General features: G+C 41.7%; 1 protein-coding gene across 1 annotated transcript in view; it reads left to right on the top strand.

Annotated features, from left to right (window-relative positions):
* The first annotated feature begins 840 nt into the window (after positions 1 to 840).
* The window catches only part of NELL2 (neural EGFL like 2), a 135,247-nt gene continuing 118,624 nt past the window's right edge, over positions 841 to 17,463 (top strand). Inside the window, exons 1-2 of the mRNA XM_062491153.1 lie at positions 841 to 907; positions 1,058 to 1,186. Coding sequence (XP_062347137.1) covers positions 841 to 907; positions 1,058 to 1,186 — 196 coding nt within the window. The remainder of the gene's footprint in view (positions 908 to 1,057; positions 1,187 to 17,463) is intronic.

Here is a 17,463-nt window from a genome sequence, read left to right as displayed (position 1 = left end):
ATCTCAGTCAGCTATTGCAAACGTCCTGATTTCTTCCCTTCCCCCCCGTCTTTCCCAAATTGTTTTTATTCGTACTCAAAGATCGGGCGAAAGCTTCGCCAGACCCTGGACGGCACCACCTCGGGACGGGAACCAAACGGTGACTTCAGCACAGGCAGACGGGAACTGCCGACAGACAGGAGAGCGCTCCTGGGACACCCCGGCCCTCCCCGCCCCTTCCCCCCGAAGTTCCCAGCGGACCCCTCCGCCCCCCCCCCAGCTGGTCCCTCTCCCTGGCGCTCCCCCGGCGGACGGGGCTGTGCGGCGGCGCCTCCCCCGGCCCTGCCCAGCCCTGCCCAGCTCTGCCCGGCCCGGCGGAGGCGGTGGGCGGCTCCCGTGGCCGTGGCATAAACCGGCGGCCCCTCCCGCCGGTGCCTCTGTCCCCGCTGGACGGCGGGGAGGAGAGAGGCGCTGCCCCGCGATCCGGGCGGAGGCTGCGGCTGCCGCTCTCCGGCGGAGGGGCTGCGGGCCGGGAGCTGCGGGGCACGGGCGCGCCGCCTGCGGCTGTCGCGGCCTCGCTCGCACGGCAGCGGCGGGAGCCTCCGCCGGGCTTCCCCATTGTCTGCCCGCGGGCGGAGAGCTGCGCTGCCCGCACGCCCCCCGCCCTCGCCTTTGTGTGCTCCGGCCGGCGGCGGGGCGGCGCGGCGCTCGCCGTGATGCGCTCTGCGGGGCGGCGCGGGGTCCGCGCCGCTCGGTGAGAGGCGGGGAGGGACCCAGCCTGTGCCCCGGAGGCTTTTCGCCCGCAGCAGCCGGAGCGGGGGGGGGGGGGGGGGGACTATGGACTGAGCGCATCGCTGTACCATGGAGTCGGGCATCCGCTTGAGCACGCTCTGCCTTCTCCTCTGCCTTCTCCTCTGCCTGGGGCCAGGTAGGCGGATGGACCCGCCGGGAGCGGGGCCGGCGGAGCTTCGCAGCGGCGATGCTCTGGCCGCCGGGCAGCCGCAGGTGCGGAGAGCGGCGGAGGGGGGCTCGGGAAGTTGCGGTGTCGGCGGGTGGGTGACGGCACTTTCCGGGTCAGTTTCAGGCTTTGGCGTGGACCCCTCGCTGCAGATCGACGTGCTGTCCGAGCTACAGCTGGGAGGCTCCACGGAGGGCGTGCGCCAGGTGCCGGGGCTGCACAACGGGAGCAAAGCCTTCCTTTTCCCAGGTACGGGCGCCCCGGCCCCGCAACTCCGGCCGTGGCCGTCGAGCCCCCGCGCCGCGCACGGGGCGCGCCCCCGCCCGCAAGTCCCCCCACCGCGAGAGGTTTGCTCGCTTTGGACCTCCCTTCCTTTCCTTCATGCTTTTCTTCCCCTCTTCTTTACAGCTCCCCTCCCATTATTTTATATATATATATATTTCCCTCTCACCCCATTTTTTTTTATTTTACTGGTAGACGCTTAATTAAAGTACAGCAGGAACGGGGAAGGCAGATGGCATGTTTTGCGAGTCGTGGGGTGCGGTGATGAATAATAGCACCACCCACTCTACTGCTTTACTTGGGAAACGCTAAACATATCCCAGTTCCAGCTAAGGAAAACCTCACTGAAAGTTTTATGTGAATCGAGCAAAATGCTGAAATGAAGTGCCCTGGAGGAGAGGAGGCTGGAAATAAGAACATCCTTTTTTTTTTTTTTTTTTTTTTTTTTTTTTTTTTTTTTTTTTTTTTTTTTTTTTTTGCCAAAGGAAAGTGGCCTTTTAGAGCTTCTGTGACATGCCCCTCCTTAGAAACAATGAATGAGTTTTGGTATTTCTTTAGTGCATGTGATTGTTTCTTTGTTAATGTTGGGAAGAAATAAAATAGTAGTCTTCTATCTTCAATAAATAGATTTAAGAGTTTTATTAAAGATTATTAAAAATTCCTAAACATTCTTATATTGTAAGTCACAAAAGACTGTAAAATAACTCTTAGTATCTCGTGAATATATTGGCATTGGTTACATTCCATACACTTGCTCATTGTAAGTGTGTTTTTGAATTACACTTTAACAATGTACTGATATGTTAAATGAAGCTGGAGTCAACAATATTTTTAGGGAAAAAACCCCAATGCTATCTTAATAAAAAAACCCCAAAAATGGCCTTTAAAGGCTATCTTAATAAAAGAAACCCCAAAATTGGTCTTTAGAAGCAAGTCTCTTCTCTGGAAGATGACTAAATGCTCCTTATAATCTATGACTAAGCAAGAAGAAAGAATGTGGCTCAACATCTGATGAAAAGCAAGCAAATCTCCGCATCAGGTTGTACTTTTAAGATAGGGGAACTTAATCGTTGGCTTATTGTGTCATGCTAGGAGTTCAGCTTGAATCTGAACAGATTTCTAGTGCAACAGGCGAGGCTGTGTTTCACATACAGAAGTTACGATTCAAGGGAGACAAGATCGGGAAAGGGCATTTCTTTTTCATGTTTGCGTTAATGAGATAATTTTTCAGGAAGCTAATAGTTGCCAAAGGCGCTTTTTTCTTTTTTTTTTTTTTTTTTTTTTTTTTTTTTTTTTTTTTTAAGGTGACCTCTCTAGCGGTGCTCTTCCCTGGAACCGCCAGCGTGTGTCACTAAGGACATGAATGTGGAGACACATGGGCATATGCATTCAGAAACACTAACACTAAAGCCACTAACTGGCTTTAATCATCTGTGATGGGCTTGTGGCTGCAGAGCAGAGACCTTTGTGAAGGGGGTGACTGCTTAGAATGGTGATGCATTTGTGTCCCAGTGGGATTGGGGTCCTAAATAGGTGTAATTTTTAAGGCGTGGTTCTGAGTTGAAGCCCCATTGTGCTATAGTGGATTGGGTTGTGGGAGTCTGGGGAAGTTAAAACTCACTTTGCCTTCAGTGGTAACAGGATTCGAGGCTTGGAAGAATAAGATTTTCTGGTATATTTTCCTAGTATCAGGACAAAAAAATACTGGGTTGCTAAAGAATTTTTTTTTAAGATTTCCCTCTTTGCAATTATAAGTGTACATAGTTCCCAAATGGGTTAGCAGTTTATTTGCAACAAAAGAAGGCAGGAGTTCTAAATTTTCACAGCATCCTTTTTATTTTGTTGAGAACAATCAGAAGAATAACAAAGGATGAAAATACTTGTGTCTAAATGGTGGTTGAAGTCACTCAGTGTCCCTTAGGAAGTCTTCAATGCCCTGCAGGAGTGGAGATAATTTTCCCTGCTACTGCATAAGATGACTACTGATTTTCTTATAGTAAATGGGGTCCTTACTGAGCTGAGATTTTCATTTTTGAACTTGCATTTATAAATAGAGAAATTTCCTTCCTTGATCAGACCACTGGGTCCACTTAGTCATTTTGTTCTACTCTTAGAACTTACACTTTGGGAGCACTGCTGCAATGTGTGCCTCTTAATGTATGCATTTGCAGTTTGTGAATTTCAAATACGTGTCTGTTGCCCTGAAATTTGGTCTATGAGCGTTTTTCCTTATCCAGCTAAAGCCTTTGTCCTAGACACAAAAGATTTTGTGAGAATAACATATAGATGATCTGTAAGCTTACTCTGGAAGCTCCAGCTTGTGATCCTTTGCCTCTTCGTTTCTTCAGATAGCAAATCTTGTCTTGTATCATATACGTATTTGCAACATTTTAGTATGTTGCCTTTTGATAGACCACATTATCAACTGATGTAAAGCCTTACCTTACATAAGCTTAAACTATTCAGATGTCCTAAATGCTGTTCTCTATTTTAGAAGGAAATTTTGAATGTGGTATGTTGAACTGCCAACATGTAATAGACAAATATGTATGATGGGAAAATTATACATATAGTTAAATCAGAATAGTCTCTTTACTTTAGTTTCTAGGCAAAAAGTCAATTTTGACTGCTTAATTAGATGTAGCATCAATTTTCAGTACAGGGGTTTAGCATCTGGTTGGCTGTTCTGGCAAATTCTTACTTGTATAATTGACTTTTCAAAGGTGCTTGTATTTCTAGGCCATATAAAACAATAAGCAGTTACTGTAAAGATAGTTTTAGTCTGCCACTGTCCAGTCAAGGTAATTTAGATTATGCTTCTTATGCAGTTTCTGATTAAGAAATAATGTTAGCCATTTGAAGTTTGCTGTAACTTGGGCTTTTGTGTGCTTGTGCACTTGACTTCAGCAGACTTGGGTGCTGTGTTCTAAAGCTTTTTAGGTGTCTGATGCTCCTTGGTTATCATGAATGATAGCAATAGAATGCCACTGTAATCTGTGTCTAGTTAGCTGCAGGGACTTCTTTTTCTGGAAATTTGATTTGCAAAGGAACTGTGAACTGTTCCAGTGTAGCTTGTGGGAAGATACAATTATGAATAGAAAACAGGAGGAAGTCTTCAAAAATGTTAGTGTTGCTGTATGTGAACATCTGCCAGCGCTTTCTAGCCAACAGCAGATATTATTATGTCAAAATATGTTGAGAGGAAAATTATTCCTCTGCTGGTCAGAGCAGCAGAACAGAAGTCAGAATATCTATATCACGAATGTCTCTCTGTTGGCAACTGTTTACTATAAGTCAGTGAAATTTTCAACACCTTTGTTCAGCCTTTTGCAATACAGCGATGACATTTGGGTAAAGCCCAAACCAGATGGGTAGACTGAAGTGTAATTAATGTAGTTAAAGAAGGCTTTTGGAGAAATACACATTGTCATTCTTATGATTCTTTTTTGTAAGTATACTGCATTAATGCAGTTTGAGGAGATGGGTGAAGATGAAAGTCTTTACCTATGCAAATATGGAAATCGCATTGCTTCAAGAGGTTGCATATATAACTGCAGGAGAGTTTGAAGAAGCAGACAAAACCACAACAAGAGAGGCTGAAGAATGATGAGGGTTTTGGATGACTGTTTCAAGTCTGTGCTAGGATATATAACATTAAGCTCATGCAAGTTCCCAGTGAAGATGGATATTTCAACTGGCAGTAGGAAATGGTGTTCTGAGGTGTGACAGTCTAAAGTAGGGCTGCAAGAGTAACTTGGTCTCCTGGCATTTCACTAGGAAGTAACATTTTGTCACCCCCCCCTTTAAATTCTGTATTATATGTATTTTATAGGTAGCGTATTTTGATCGTCTTTCTGGGTCTCTCTTGTTGAGAGCAGATGCTATTCATCAGACTGTTCAGGGAGTTTGTATGTGTGTGTAGGTACACTGTACATCAAAGGATGAGAGGCTGTAAATATAAAAGCCAGGTGATGTGTAAGGACAGTATAATCTCAAAGGCAAGGCTGAAAGGTGGTCAGAAGAGTGTAGTTACAGATGGTTACACACACAGAAACATGTATTTAAGGAAAAGATGAAATGGACATGTCAGTCATGAAAATGTGAGAGTTTGTGTATCTGAATGTAGGATTTGGAATTTATTCAGCGGAAGGACAATTTTAGAGGCAAAATATGGTAAATTCTGATGGGGATCAAAATATGCTATAAAACATCAGAAAATCTGTTGGTGGGATGAATGAAAGGACTCGGCAGTACTGTTACTTTAATTAGTGGGGGGTGGCACAAAATGCTGGCAGAAAAAAGCCCCTGAGAATAGACTTCTTGGTATGAGTGATGTGTTATGTGTTGTTGCATGACTGGATCATGAGTGTGTTTTTTAAAAATACTAGCATGACATTATTACTCTATCTTATATCCCTTTGGGAAGTTCACTCTATTTGGTGTCATGATGTCATCTTTGGACACTTACTAAATAAACAAGCTGAAAATAAAGCCTTAAAAGCAGTGGTGAGTAAACTTTTTGTCACAGAAATATATTTACATTGCCTATGCACTTCACACACACTGCTTTTTCCTTGCCACCTGTCATTGAAACCATGGACAGATGCTTTCTCCAGGTTCCAGCTGAGCATGCTGAAAATATTACTGTTCCCAGCTGCTCATCACTGCCCAAAAGCTAGAGGTTACTGTCCCCACAACTCTTCCAAAGCAAGAGATTGAGTGTTCCCATGTCTGCTGATGGCAAAATCAGCCAGCTTCAGGAGTGGACCTGGCTGACTGCAGTGACATGGATTAGAGAGTCCTGTAAAATCCCCTTTTTTCCAGCTGTATCCATCTCCCAGAGGAGTGGTAACAGACATCTGGGAATGATGATGTAAATGTTGCCGACTTAGCTGACTGCAGAGTGAATACCTATCTGCAGCTTTTTCTTGTCTTGCATACAAGCTGGTTTCTCTCAGAAACACTGAATCCTCAAATGTGCAACCTCCATCATAGAGATCATCTGCAGATAACAGAAGTTTTAATCAAAGTTTAATTTCAGTAAGCACTGGCATGTTTTTGATGTTAGAAATGCCTGAAGTAAGTAATTGTTCTATGCCCATGTGATAGCCAGAAAAGTTTTGGTGTATCTGAAATAACAGCATAAGGTTTCCCTTTGCTGTCTTCTACTTCTGGAACTTTCTAAAGTCATCTGTGCACCTGTGCAAACAGTATCCATTGTGGTAGAGCACTGCCAGGGTTGTGATTAATACTGCTGGGGGGCTGGACTGGGTGCTGAAGGAGAGCAGGAGAGCCCTGAAAAGCTGGGCTGCATTTGCTGGTCTCGCTGCTCTTCTGAAACATACACTTGCTCCAGAATAACTTAGTATTCCGCAACTCCTTCTGGGAAGGAGGAGTAGTTGTAGCAAGAGGAAGTGTTTATGAGGTGTCTTCTGCTTGAAGACCCTGCCCCCCCCAAAAAAAACCAAAAAAAACAAAAAAACCAAAACAAACAAAAGGAGATAGCATGTGAGGATCCTGCATCAATTTTCCATCCTAAACCATGAATTTTAATGCATGGAGAATTGGCACACTTACCTATACTGAATATTCCTTAACATGCCCAGAACTGGAGATTGTGTTGCTTGCTAACTGGTTGTGCTGGTTTATTTGTAAAATAAAGGGGAAAAAAGGTATGGAATAAAGAGTTAAATATCATGAGCTTCTGATTGATGCTTGTAATTGTACAGTAGAGGGTAGGGCTGAGAAGTGGAAAGTGAATGGGAACCTAATGTATGGCAGATACAGAAACTGAGAGAAGAAAAGCTTGTGGTCCCTGAATGTAGTCATTAGTACAGAGTTGATACAAAATAGTGTTCAAGAATGACATAAGACTTAAAAGTGTTCAGGAATGACATAAAACTTGGCCTGTGGCATTTGGGGATTTGCAACTGTCTTATGCTGAAAGTTTCTAATAAATAGTGTTGCTGAGACTCTGTATTAGGCATTACTATCACAGAAGTATAACTGTTAAGCAACAAAGTTGTTTTAAGTACAGCTCTAAAAATTGTTGTTATTCATCCCAAGGAAAGGTATTTTACACAAAATGTTATTTTTGTTGTCTTTTTTTTTTTTGTTTTGTTTTGATTTTCTGCAGTGGATGTTTTTGGGGAGGGAAAAGTAATACCCACAGAGATTAAATATTCCCTTTAAAGCCTGTAGGGTTGCTTTTCTTTTTCTCTTCCTGTTCTCACCTCCATGTGTCTTGATATGGGCTTTTGTCACCTTCCAGTCTGTTAAATTCCAGCATGACTTTGGTAGCTTTGCCTGGGCTTGGTAGGACAGCTAACATCTCCAGTCTCTGATACTTCAGCCTTTGGAGCAAATTAATACCTGCATTTATTTATCAGCAGGATGTGACTCCATTTAATGTTGTGTTTACTGTCTTCTTATGGACTTGAGCCTGTGCTTTTCACAGCCAGGTTGTATCTGCAGTACCTGCAATAAATTGAAGTCCTTGGGGGTCTATTTTCCACTGGGACAATGATGAATCTCTTAAGTTTTTTTAAAATGAATGTCTGGTTGTTCAGGTTAATACAAATAACCGTGTATTGCTTATACATTCAGTGTTGCCCCAAACAATTCATGCTGATTAGCATCAGACAGAATTACACTTGCTTCTTCCTGCCTTTACAATGAGGCCTCTTCTAGAACATTGCAAGTACAAAATCCTTTTGGAGGCTTGTATTATCACAGGGCTCAAGCTGGCATTTTTGTTGGAAAGGTGGAGATGAGTATGATGTACAGCTCTAAGGCACGTATGAAAGGGGAATACATTAAGACGGTGTCAGTATGGGGATGTGGGGCAAAGCCCTGGTTGGGCTGTGAGAAGGGACCTGATGGTTGGAGGAGTGGGGCCAAAGAGCCTCTCTCCATGTTGATGTCCCTGTCAAGAGCAGGCAGGTGCAGCTGGCTGCTCACCTGGCAGCCTGTCCCGGCAGTGTGGCAGGGGGCAATGGTGTTGGCTGAAGTTAAAAGATGTGATGTTGACAGCAGGACAGCATTTTCCTGTGTGCCAGAGAGAACTAAGCACGTGCAGCACATGTGCCCTAAGAGAGAGGACAGTGACCCTTCTAGGTAGCTGTCAAGTGCATCTTTCCATATTGCTGGGGGAGGATTGCATTAGCAAGAGGAGGTGATGGGGGAAAATGAGGTCTTGCTACCCTTATGTAATTACTTTTGCTGTGGCATAGTTCTGTAGTCACAAAGCATGCCTGAGATTTGCCAGGTTAATTTTTTTTTTTATGGTTTCTTCCCCCTCTGCAGCATGGGTCATTCTCCAGTGAGATGTCACAAAGGACAGTAGCATTTCCTACACATCCCTTTTAGATCAATCACAATGTCTGTTTTCCTCCTACTTTTTGCCTATAAGATGTGGGAAATAGGTTTTCTACTCTCCCCTCCTCCCCAGCTTATGTTCTTGTTTCTAGTCTGTATCCTCTAGGGTATACAGGTGCTACCTTGGAAAAACAACTCCAAGTATGGTGAACTTCACTGTTTCCACTGAGTGTTAAGGGTGGTACAGGACTGAGTTCATAAGTTATTTAAAACCATTAGATAAGGGCTGGAAATTTTATATAGCTGTCATGGAAAACTGTCCTTCTTTGCAGTGACTCTTCCCTATATTTTGTCCCATTTGGTTTTGTGCCAAGGTGCAAATCCACTGAGCAGCTGTATTCTCCTACCTCTACTGTTAAGATACAGCTTAATAAGGGGTGAAAAAGGTTTTTTCACAATTTGATTTTTTTCCCCTGTCCCATCTGTTTTGCCTAAATTCCTCAATATTTTGCCTCAATGTTTAAGAAATTATATTATTGTCCAAATGATTTCCTCTCAGGAAAATCTGAGAAACATAAGAAAGGGTACTTTAGTTTTTAATTTTTTTGTGCCTAGACATGTTTTCCATGATAAACACCTACTATGAATGCTCACTTAGATATTTCAGATAGAAAAGAAGATTCTGTAACCATTTTCAACATGGAAGAATTTTACAGCAAAAAATTCTTCTTATTTGTTAACATTTTGTTAGCTTTTCTTTTTTTGGTGCATACTTTGTTTTTGGGGGTGTGTGTGATGCTGGTGACTTCAGAAGGACACGCAAACTTAGAAAACTGACTTTTTAGCTTGAGTCATCTCATGAGCTGCTGCTCACAGCTCTGGGCTTTTGCAAGGTGCTAAAGCAATGGGGATGGTCTAAAAGGACCAGTAGGCTGAAAGAGAATTCTGAAGACATGATGTTCAAAAGACTTTTAGCAGATTAACATACTTGCTGCAGCACCAACATTGCTATGATAGACTGTAATGTTTCCAAGGGAGCTGTTACAATCAGTATTGCTAGCGATCCATAACTGAGAACTCTTTTAGTTCTCAATTCCACTCAAATTCCACTGAGAGTGGCTATTTCCTTCTCTGAAAACATGGAGTATAATAAGAAAAAGGCCTCCAATTGTAGAGTTAGAGCAATGTTTATACTCTGTTAGAGCAATGTTCGTACAACTTCCCCAGCATAAATTCTTATTTAAGTATAATTAGAAGGTGGTAACATTGTAGTGTTTATTGTAAAAGAGAAGATGGTGTGTACCAGCCTTGACTCTGTCTGGAAGTCTGTCAGTCTCTAGATACAGCTGTGTAATGGTCCAGAAGGGTTCTAAAGGCTCTTTTCTAGTTTTGAGGTCAATAATCTGTGTTTTAATAGCTCCCTAAACATGCGTTTGCATATTGTGCCCCAGCTGTTCCAAAGGCACCATTAAGATTTTTCTCTAACGGTCCCTAGATTTGCTCAGTTCTCATTCAAGGAAGAGGGTAGACTGGAGGAAAACTCTGTGTACCCTGTTCGGTGTTGCTCTTATTAAGAATCCCTGCACATACCATTAGCATAAGGATAGCATGTGGGAGTAAGAGATCTGGGAGGTTGAATTTTTTAAAAAAATAGTGTCTGGGTTATTGCATCACTCTGGGCTTCTGCATTTCAGAAAAATATCAATGAATTGCAGGGACTGAAGAGAAAAACAGCAAACCTGATTATACAGTAACAAAAGGCCTGGCTTAGTAAGAAAGCTTTTGAAAGAACTTGACCATGTACAGCTTGTCCAAGAAATGACAAAAGTGATGTATGATAAGTGTTTAGTATTAGACGATTCTTAGTAGTTTAAAATGAAGGAATTATTTAGTATTCAAAGAGCTAGAGGTAAGAGTAATATAATGATTCTACAAATGGAGAGGATTTAAGATAAAAGGAAACTTTCACAGGGAACTAGTTTAGATTGTGGAATAGCTGCTGAAAAGAAGTGGTGGAAATCACCATACTTTTTGATTTTTTTTTCTAGAAGATAGCATGAAATAAAATATCAAGGAAACAGTTCCTTGTAGTCACTGTACATAGTCATTTGGATATTGGGCTAAGGAGTGGGGTGGATGACCCTTTAAATCCTTCTGTACTCTGGAGGGCAGGGGTGTTGGTGAAATTGATCTAGTACAGGGAGAGTTTTTTCAAAGACACAAAGTAGCATCAAATACCTAATACACAATTATCAAACCAGTGCCTTTGTATTCTACCGAAACTTGTTCTTTGATGCACTTACATGTATTTTGATGATGCCTGGCTAAAATAAGCCTACAAGAGCAAATTAGAGCCTGGAAACATTTTATAATTTTAACTCATCGAAGCTTATAAATTTGGCATGAGTTTAAACCTGTAGCTGACTTGTCAGGACTAGTGGGTGCAATCGCAGAAACATGGATTCCATTAATACTTGACTTAAATAAGAACTTCTGGAGAATCTGAACTCTGGTCTTTCCCAGCTTTCTTGAAATCTCTGGCAATGGTTGGCTTGAGTCTTCCATGTATTTTCTACCTGTCTGCCCTGCTCACAGCTGAGTTGTGTATATGGCTTTCCTTGGTATCTCTCCTCTTTGACGTTCCCAATTCAAAACCTTCAAATCTTTCCTTTTTCTGGTATCAAAACAGATATTCTGTGAGTAGAGATTTTCCAAGTATTCCAGTATAGCTGGTGGCACTGGTGTCCTATCACTACCCTCAGGTGTGGTCTCTGTCACTTTCTGTTTCTGCTAGCTAGTGCTTGAATTCTGTTTACAGTTCAGTCTCCTGCCTCCTCCTCCAGTCTGTTGCTGTTTGCTCAGTCTGCTGCTGGAGACCTGTGGCTAACAACAGAGGTGTTGGATGTATCTGTATTCAGATAGTTTTTTCCGGTGGTGGCCTCCCTCCCCCTGCCCTGCTCTATTTTTGCTGTTAGGATACAGATTTAAGTTTTCTGGTGCTTTCAATCTGTGTCAGTGACTGTTGGCCATTCTCTTGTGTCAGAAGTTAATCTTTCATGCAGACTGCGTGGTTGTGGTCATCTGAAAAATGATCTCACATTAATGCTTTCTTAAGCTCACCATTGTGTTGTGTGAGCTCTATGTTCTTAACGCATAGAGTTTTAGTCAGCTGAACCCAGTTAACCCTAATGTGGGCAAAAACCAGTTATACCCTAGAAAGTCAGAGATGAAGAAACTAGGATCAGAAATCCAAGTCACTACCAAGAGGGAGAAACAGATTCTCCATGGAGAAAAAAAGTAAACCTTCTAGGTCATCTACAAATTATTACGGTTGGGCTAGGTGATCTCAAGAGTTTCTTTCCGAGAGGTTCTAAATGAGTCTGTGAGACACAGGCTGTAGGATTTAGGTCCTCAGGAGCAGCATACTTGTCACAACAAAGGAGGTTTTGAGAGAAAATGACTGAATGCAGAGCATGAGTAAGTCCTACTGACATTTGCACAGTAAGAACCAAGTGAAGGGGAGATGTGGTGTGTTGCTGAGAGAGTATTGGATTGCCTACACCAAGCATGATCCTAATTCAGAGGTGCCATGGTAGGTGCTGATCTTACACTGTCTATCATTTCATGATAGTTCACCACTGGAATATGATATATTTGAGAATTTGAGTTGTGTCATACCTTTAGAGAGAAGGGTAGGGCATGTAATGCAGCTTGATCTATATCTAGCATAATCTGCTTGCATGATTTATTATTGCCATTAAGTTTGTACTTCATTGGTTTTAATTGATTAAGCTTTGTTTACCTTTGGTAGCCTGCCTTTTCATTTGGAAAAGGCTGGCAACACTATCTCCTTATCCTCCTCCCGTCCTCCCCTTTTGCTGTGAATTGAATAACTCTTAAAATCCTGGCCATGCTATACAATGAGGGACTGAAAATAAAATCAGTCTTCTAGCAGTTCTCATGTGTGTCATGCCCTTATTACAGTACTAGTAGGGCTGGAAGGCGATTGTTTTTCTTCTGCTCTGCAGTGTCCCAGTGTTAACAGCATTTCTTGGTGTGATATTTTTTTTCTTGTTAGGTCAGTTTGACACAAAGTGCTCATGTGACAGTATGCAACCAAGCATAACTAGGTGCATATGCCACAGATGGCAGCTTCAAGGAAAAAAAGGCAGGCTTGATTTTCTCCACAGGTTTCAAGGTGTTCTCAAAGCAGCTTCTAGAAAGCTCTTTTGTGCCTAAAGGGAGTTCATGTTTATATACACATATATATTTATAGAACTACAGTAGTTGTAACTTTTTAAATATAGCTGGAACCTCCAATGAAATGAAGAAACAAAAGAAATCCCACTCTGTGCTACATGAGTGTCCTTGTTTAAATATAGCAGGTTTTATAGTGGTATTGGCTGTGAAAAACCCAAACAACGCAATTTTAAGTAGCAGTATGTGATTCTACCTATGGGGGGCACATACAAAGCATCTTCAAAACTTAAAGGATTTAAGAATAGTGTTGGAGTATAGGCTAGGAAAAACCGGTAATTAAAAAAGCTATTGCATCATATAATTGATAATCTGGAAACCTGTAAGTTACAAGAAATCATTACAATAATAAATACATGGTGCAGAGCATGCAGTACGTAGCACACATTTTAATTTCCTAGGAGTGGAATTTCAGTAACAAGAATAGAAGTCTTTTCTCATTATTTTGCTATCATGTAATAGGTCCCCACTGAGTAGCACCCTCTCTCCTGGTGATAGTATCTAGCATGATGACAGTTTCTCTGAAAGGGATGGTATTTCTGGTGTACAAAGAACAGAAGTTTTCTGTATCATGTATGCCTTTAAAGATTCCTGATAGTACTTTTGCATGTATGGTGCTTCCGTGTGTGTTGATCTATAAATTTCTAAAATTCCTTTCAGAAGTGTTCAGGAGGGCACATTCTCTTCTGTTGCAGTTCAGTAGGAGTTTTTATTGACAGTCTAGTGTGGCAGGATCTTCATTGCTTGTTAGCAAATCAGCTGTTTGAGCCTCCTGTGCTGAGAATACAGACTTCTAATCTGGAGTCCTACATATTCAAAGTTCAGATTTGCCTGTAATTAGGTTTCTTTTCCTGTAATTTGCAAAAATTTTGAAAAATTGTCAGAAATATGATATTGCAGATACAGTAACTAGAACCTTTTTTATAACTATTTAGCTTTTATTTACTTTTTGCCTACTGAGTCCAAAATTCATGAAGTCCTTGTTCATGGACCTGACATTTTTGGAAGACCACTCCTGACTTTTTGCGGTGCAGCTGAGCTGCTTTACATTACAGGAAATTATTCCCACTTGTTATCCTGGTGCAGATTCCCTCTTTGCTGAAGGGACAACAGCCCAAGGAAGGATGAAACATGCCTAAGTGCCTTAGCATTGTGCTCTGGCAGCTTAAGACAGATTGAGATCCGTTGCAGAATGATTCAGTCCCATCTGACTTGCTTTGGTTTCTAGAGCAGCTGGTTGGTATATAAGCTCAGTGGCTTAACCCAGCCACTAGTATAATCACTTCCAAACTTCTTTTGTATCATCTCTTGCAGAATGCTTCTAGGCAGATTTCAGTGGTATTATTGTCAGTTCACAGGGAATATGTATTACATTAGAGCTGTTGCTTTCCGCAGACAGTCTATTTGCAAAGGATTTGCAAAGTCTATCCTAGTTGTCCTGATTCAAGCCTAGTTGTCCAGGCTCTCAGCACCTTTCCTTCTTCTTGTCCCACAGTGGATTTGTGTTCTCAGCTGTGCCAAAATGACTTTAAACATCAAAGTATCTAGCATATAGGTAAGCCAGTCTTGGGCAGGTGTGATATAATTACCATTTTTTAAGAATATAAGTATGATCAGCCAATATAACTGGGGAAAAATGTGTTGACAAACAGGTCTTCTAGTCTTTTGTGTTAGTCCATTGTGACTTGTGGGACTTTGCATATGGTTTGAGCTGGAGGAAAGCCCTTGCTGGATGACACACCAAAGCTGTAGTTGACATTCAGAACAGAGGAAGCTATGAAGCAAAGGCAGTTGGAACTTCCCCAAATGCTGCAAGAACAAACTGTGACATTTCCCCCCTTGTTTTTATTTGATTTATTGATTTGGCTTCAAGTCAGTTTTTGTTTCGATTGTTTAGTTTTAGCTGAAGACCATTTTTCCCTCTTCCCTTTCTCCTTCTCATCTACTGCTTTTCTATCTGCATGTATCTTTGCTGAAGTATTTCTTTAGTGGAAATAAGGAGGCAGACACACCACACCATGGGGGTGTCAAAACTACAAGGGCTTTTTAGTCTGTGGGCTATGTCCCTAAACAGTCTGTGGGGTATCCCAAAGTGCTGATCATGCCATTTGGGAAATTAATTACTGGAGTCCTTGTCCCTGGCATTTGTGAGAGTTTGTTCTGAGGAGACCAGGTTGGATCCAGTTTACGGGGGGCACTTAGGTGCATAGAGGTCTGGATATACCTGGTTGTGTCCTGACATAGATTTCAATTGTAGTCCTAGAGTTCACCCAGGCTTGGGAACTGGGCAGTGCTCCTGGACTTTGTCATCTAAGCTCTTGGATGGCCTTTTGGGGACGGCCCCAGTGGGAGTATTACAGGGTTAGTGCTTACCCTTTATTTTGTAGTCTTTTAAACTTCAGGTAGAGCTGCAACACCTTCCCACAGACTCTTGCAGGGCTCCTTCCTAAAGCCTTGGAGAAGCCAACTCAGGTTCACCTGGGTTTGGAAAACTACAGCTGCTTATTTTGCTTCTCTCTGAAACAACTGGGAATCTTTGCGAAGGGAATAGAAAAATTTATGGGTAAAGTAGCTCAAAATATTTTATGAGCTGATCTTATATACAAGTTTAAATAGCAAAACAACCAGCCTTTCTACTGAAGGATTTAATGCATATCACGTCTAGCAAGGCTTTGGTCTAATAAAGGTTGTTTTACTTCTTTATATCTTTATTTTTCATTAGAGGAATGCAACTCCTGAATTTGAATGCACTGTGTTACATTTAAAATTATGCTGTACTCTGTCAGCCTTGTAAAGATTTGGCTTTTGGGTTGACTTTGCTTGCTGCCCTGCTGGTTGGGTGCACCTTCACTTATATTTGTTACCTAAATAAAAGAACCATATAAAGTAAACAGTTGCCCTTTGAAGGCTGTGTGAAGGCCCTAGTTATGAAAATATTAACCAAAATTTTGAATATGGGAAAGGGACAGGATATGAATATATGCTTGTTACATTTGTCCCTCCTAGTTTAGGAAATGGAAATAAAATTGAGCCAATTACATTTTTCAGCCTCATTTTAGCCTTCAGCCCTCTTTCTCACAAACCACTAGAATTTCATTTGGATAGTTCAGCAGAGCTACAGTCAGATGCAGAATTGATTTATAGATGCTGCTATTAAAAGCTGATTATGTGCACATGAAACAAACTGTGGAGCTCAATTAGTTAGAATGCCTCCTTCAAAGACTATTCTGCAGGAATTTGTTTCATAATTCAGTTCATGCTGTGTGTTTACTTTTAGATGATCTTCAAAAATTTGAGCTCACCCTTTGCTAGGAAAAGTTACTGTTCCATTTAATAGTTGTTTTCTTTTATTGTGGACTGGAAATGAATGTTAGTGAATGGCTTGTCCTAAGTCTTTCCACCTTACCTCCCATAAATTGTTTGTGGCTGCTTGCAGTAGTTCCTCATATGCTTTTATGAATGCAGCTGTCAATACAGGGATGATGAGAGCAGTTAAAGGCTGGTGACCACAAAGGGTAAAAACTGCTTCTTTCTCCAGCACCCATTTGGAATGATGGAAGTCCTTTGGACTTGTGGAGTGAGGACTGGTGAAAGTTCCCTGCTACCTTTGTTAAAGTGCAGTAATTATTATTTTGTGAGCATGACTGAAATGACAATGTCTGCTCTTGACCTCCTCCAGGTGTGATGTTGGTGTTTGCTGCAGAGCTTTGACTGCAGATTGTCTCTGAGAGGGGAAAATGTGTCCTAACAGTGGGGGCTTTTTGGGAGCACAGGCAGATGCTAAGCTTATCTTCTGAAGGGCTGAGTTCCTGCAGGTCTTATGGAGTGTTTTTTTTCTCTGGGCTTTCAGGCTGCTTTGCAGTGTTAGATCTTAAAGGATCTAGTCTGAACAAGGAGTGAGACATGTTTTGAGTTTGGATTTATGTTTCTTTAATTGTCACTTTAATGTTTCTGTAAGTTAAAGATGGAGTGATGACACTATGGATTTGTGAACTGTTGTGGTGTGGTCAAACCAAACACATGTAATATTCTAGGAAAATAAACCTAAAATACATGTATCATGGTTAGAGACAAATTTCTCATTTAAACTAATAATTCTCTCCTTATTTTTGCGCTCCAAGTTGAAAAGATTTATGCCTTTGGTTTTGTGTATTAGAAATGTTCACAATATGAGGTTTTTATGTAACTATTCAGAAACTGCAGATAATTGTCTGAGATATACCAGTTTGAATTTTCCAAGCTATTATGGAAGAAGCCCAGTTCCGGTAAAGTATTTTTGTTGGGTCTTAAACTGATTACTAGGAGCAAAATATCAAGAAGAAACCTGAAGCAATATTTATTGAGCACAGCCGGTGATCTATCAAGCACCTATTGCTAGTTTTCAATGGCAATTGGAAGGAGGGATTTGCACTCTTGTGTTAGTGTGAAAGGAATGGATCTGACAGATCAAGGACCTTTCAGTCATCTTGCTTTTAAGAAATGCACCTGGTGCCTGCCCTGAGCAAAGAGTGTTTTGCTTCATAAGAGTAGTAATAATTCAAAAGTCTGTGTAGCTTTTTTTGAGCAGCAAGTATGATCTGACCTATTTGCAATACCAAAACTGAATGGCCGTGTGTTTTGGCAGTCCAACACTCCAGCAGTTAGTGTGGTGGTAATCTTAGTATGTAGGC

Source organism: Cinclus cinclus, chromosome 4, assembly GCF_963662255.1.
Source record: "Cinclus cinclus chromosome 4, bCinCin1.1, whole genome shotgun sequence".
Taxonomy (NCBI): Eukaryota; Metazoa; Chordata; class Aves; order Passeriformes; family Cinclidae; genus Cinclus; species Cinclus cinclus.
This window is presented reverse-complemented; position numbering and strand designations above follow the sequence as displayed.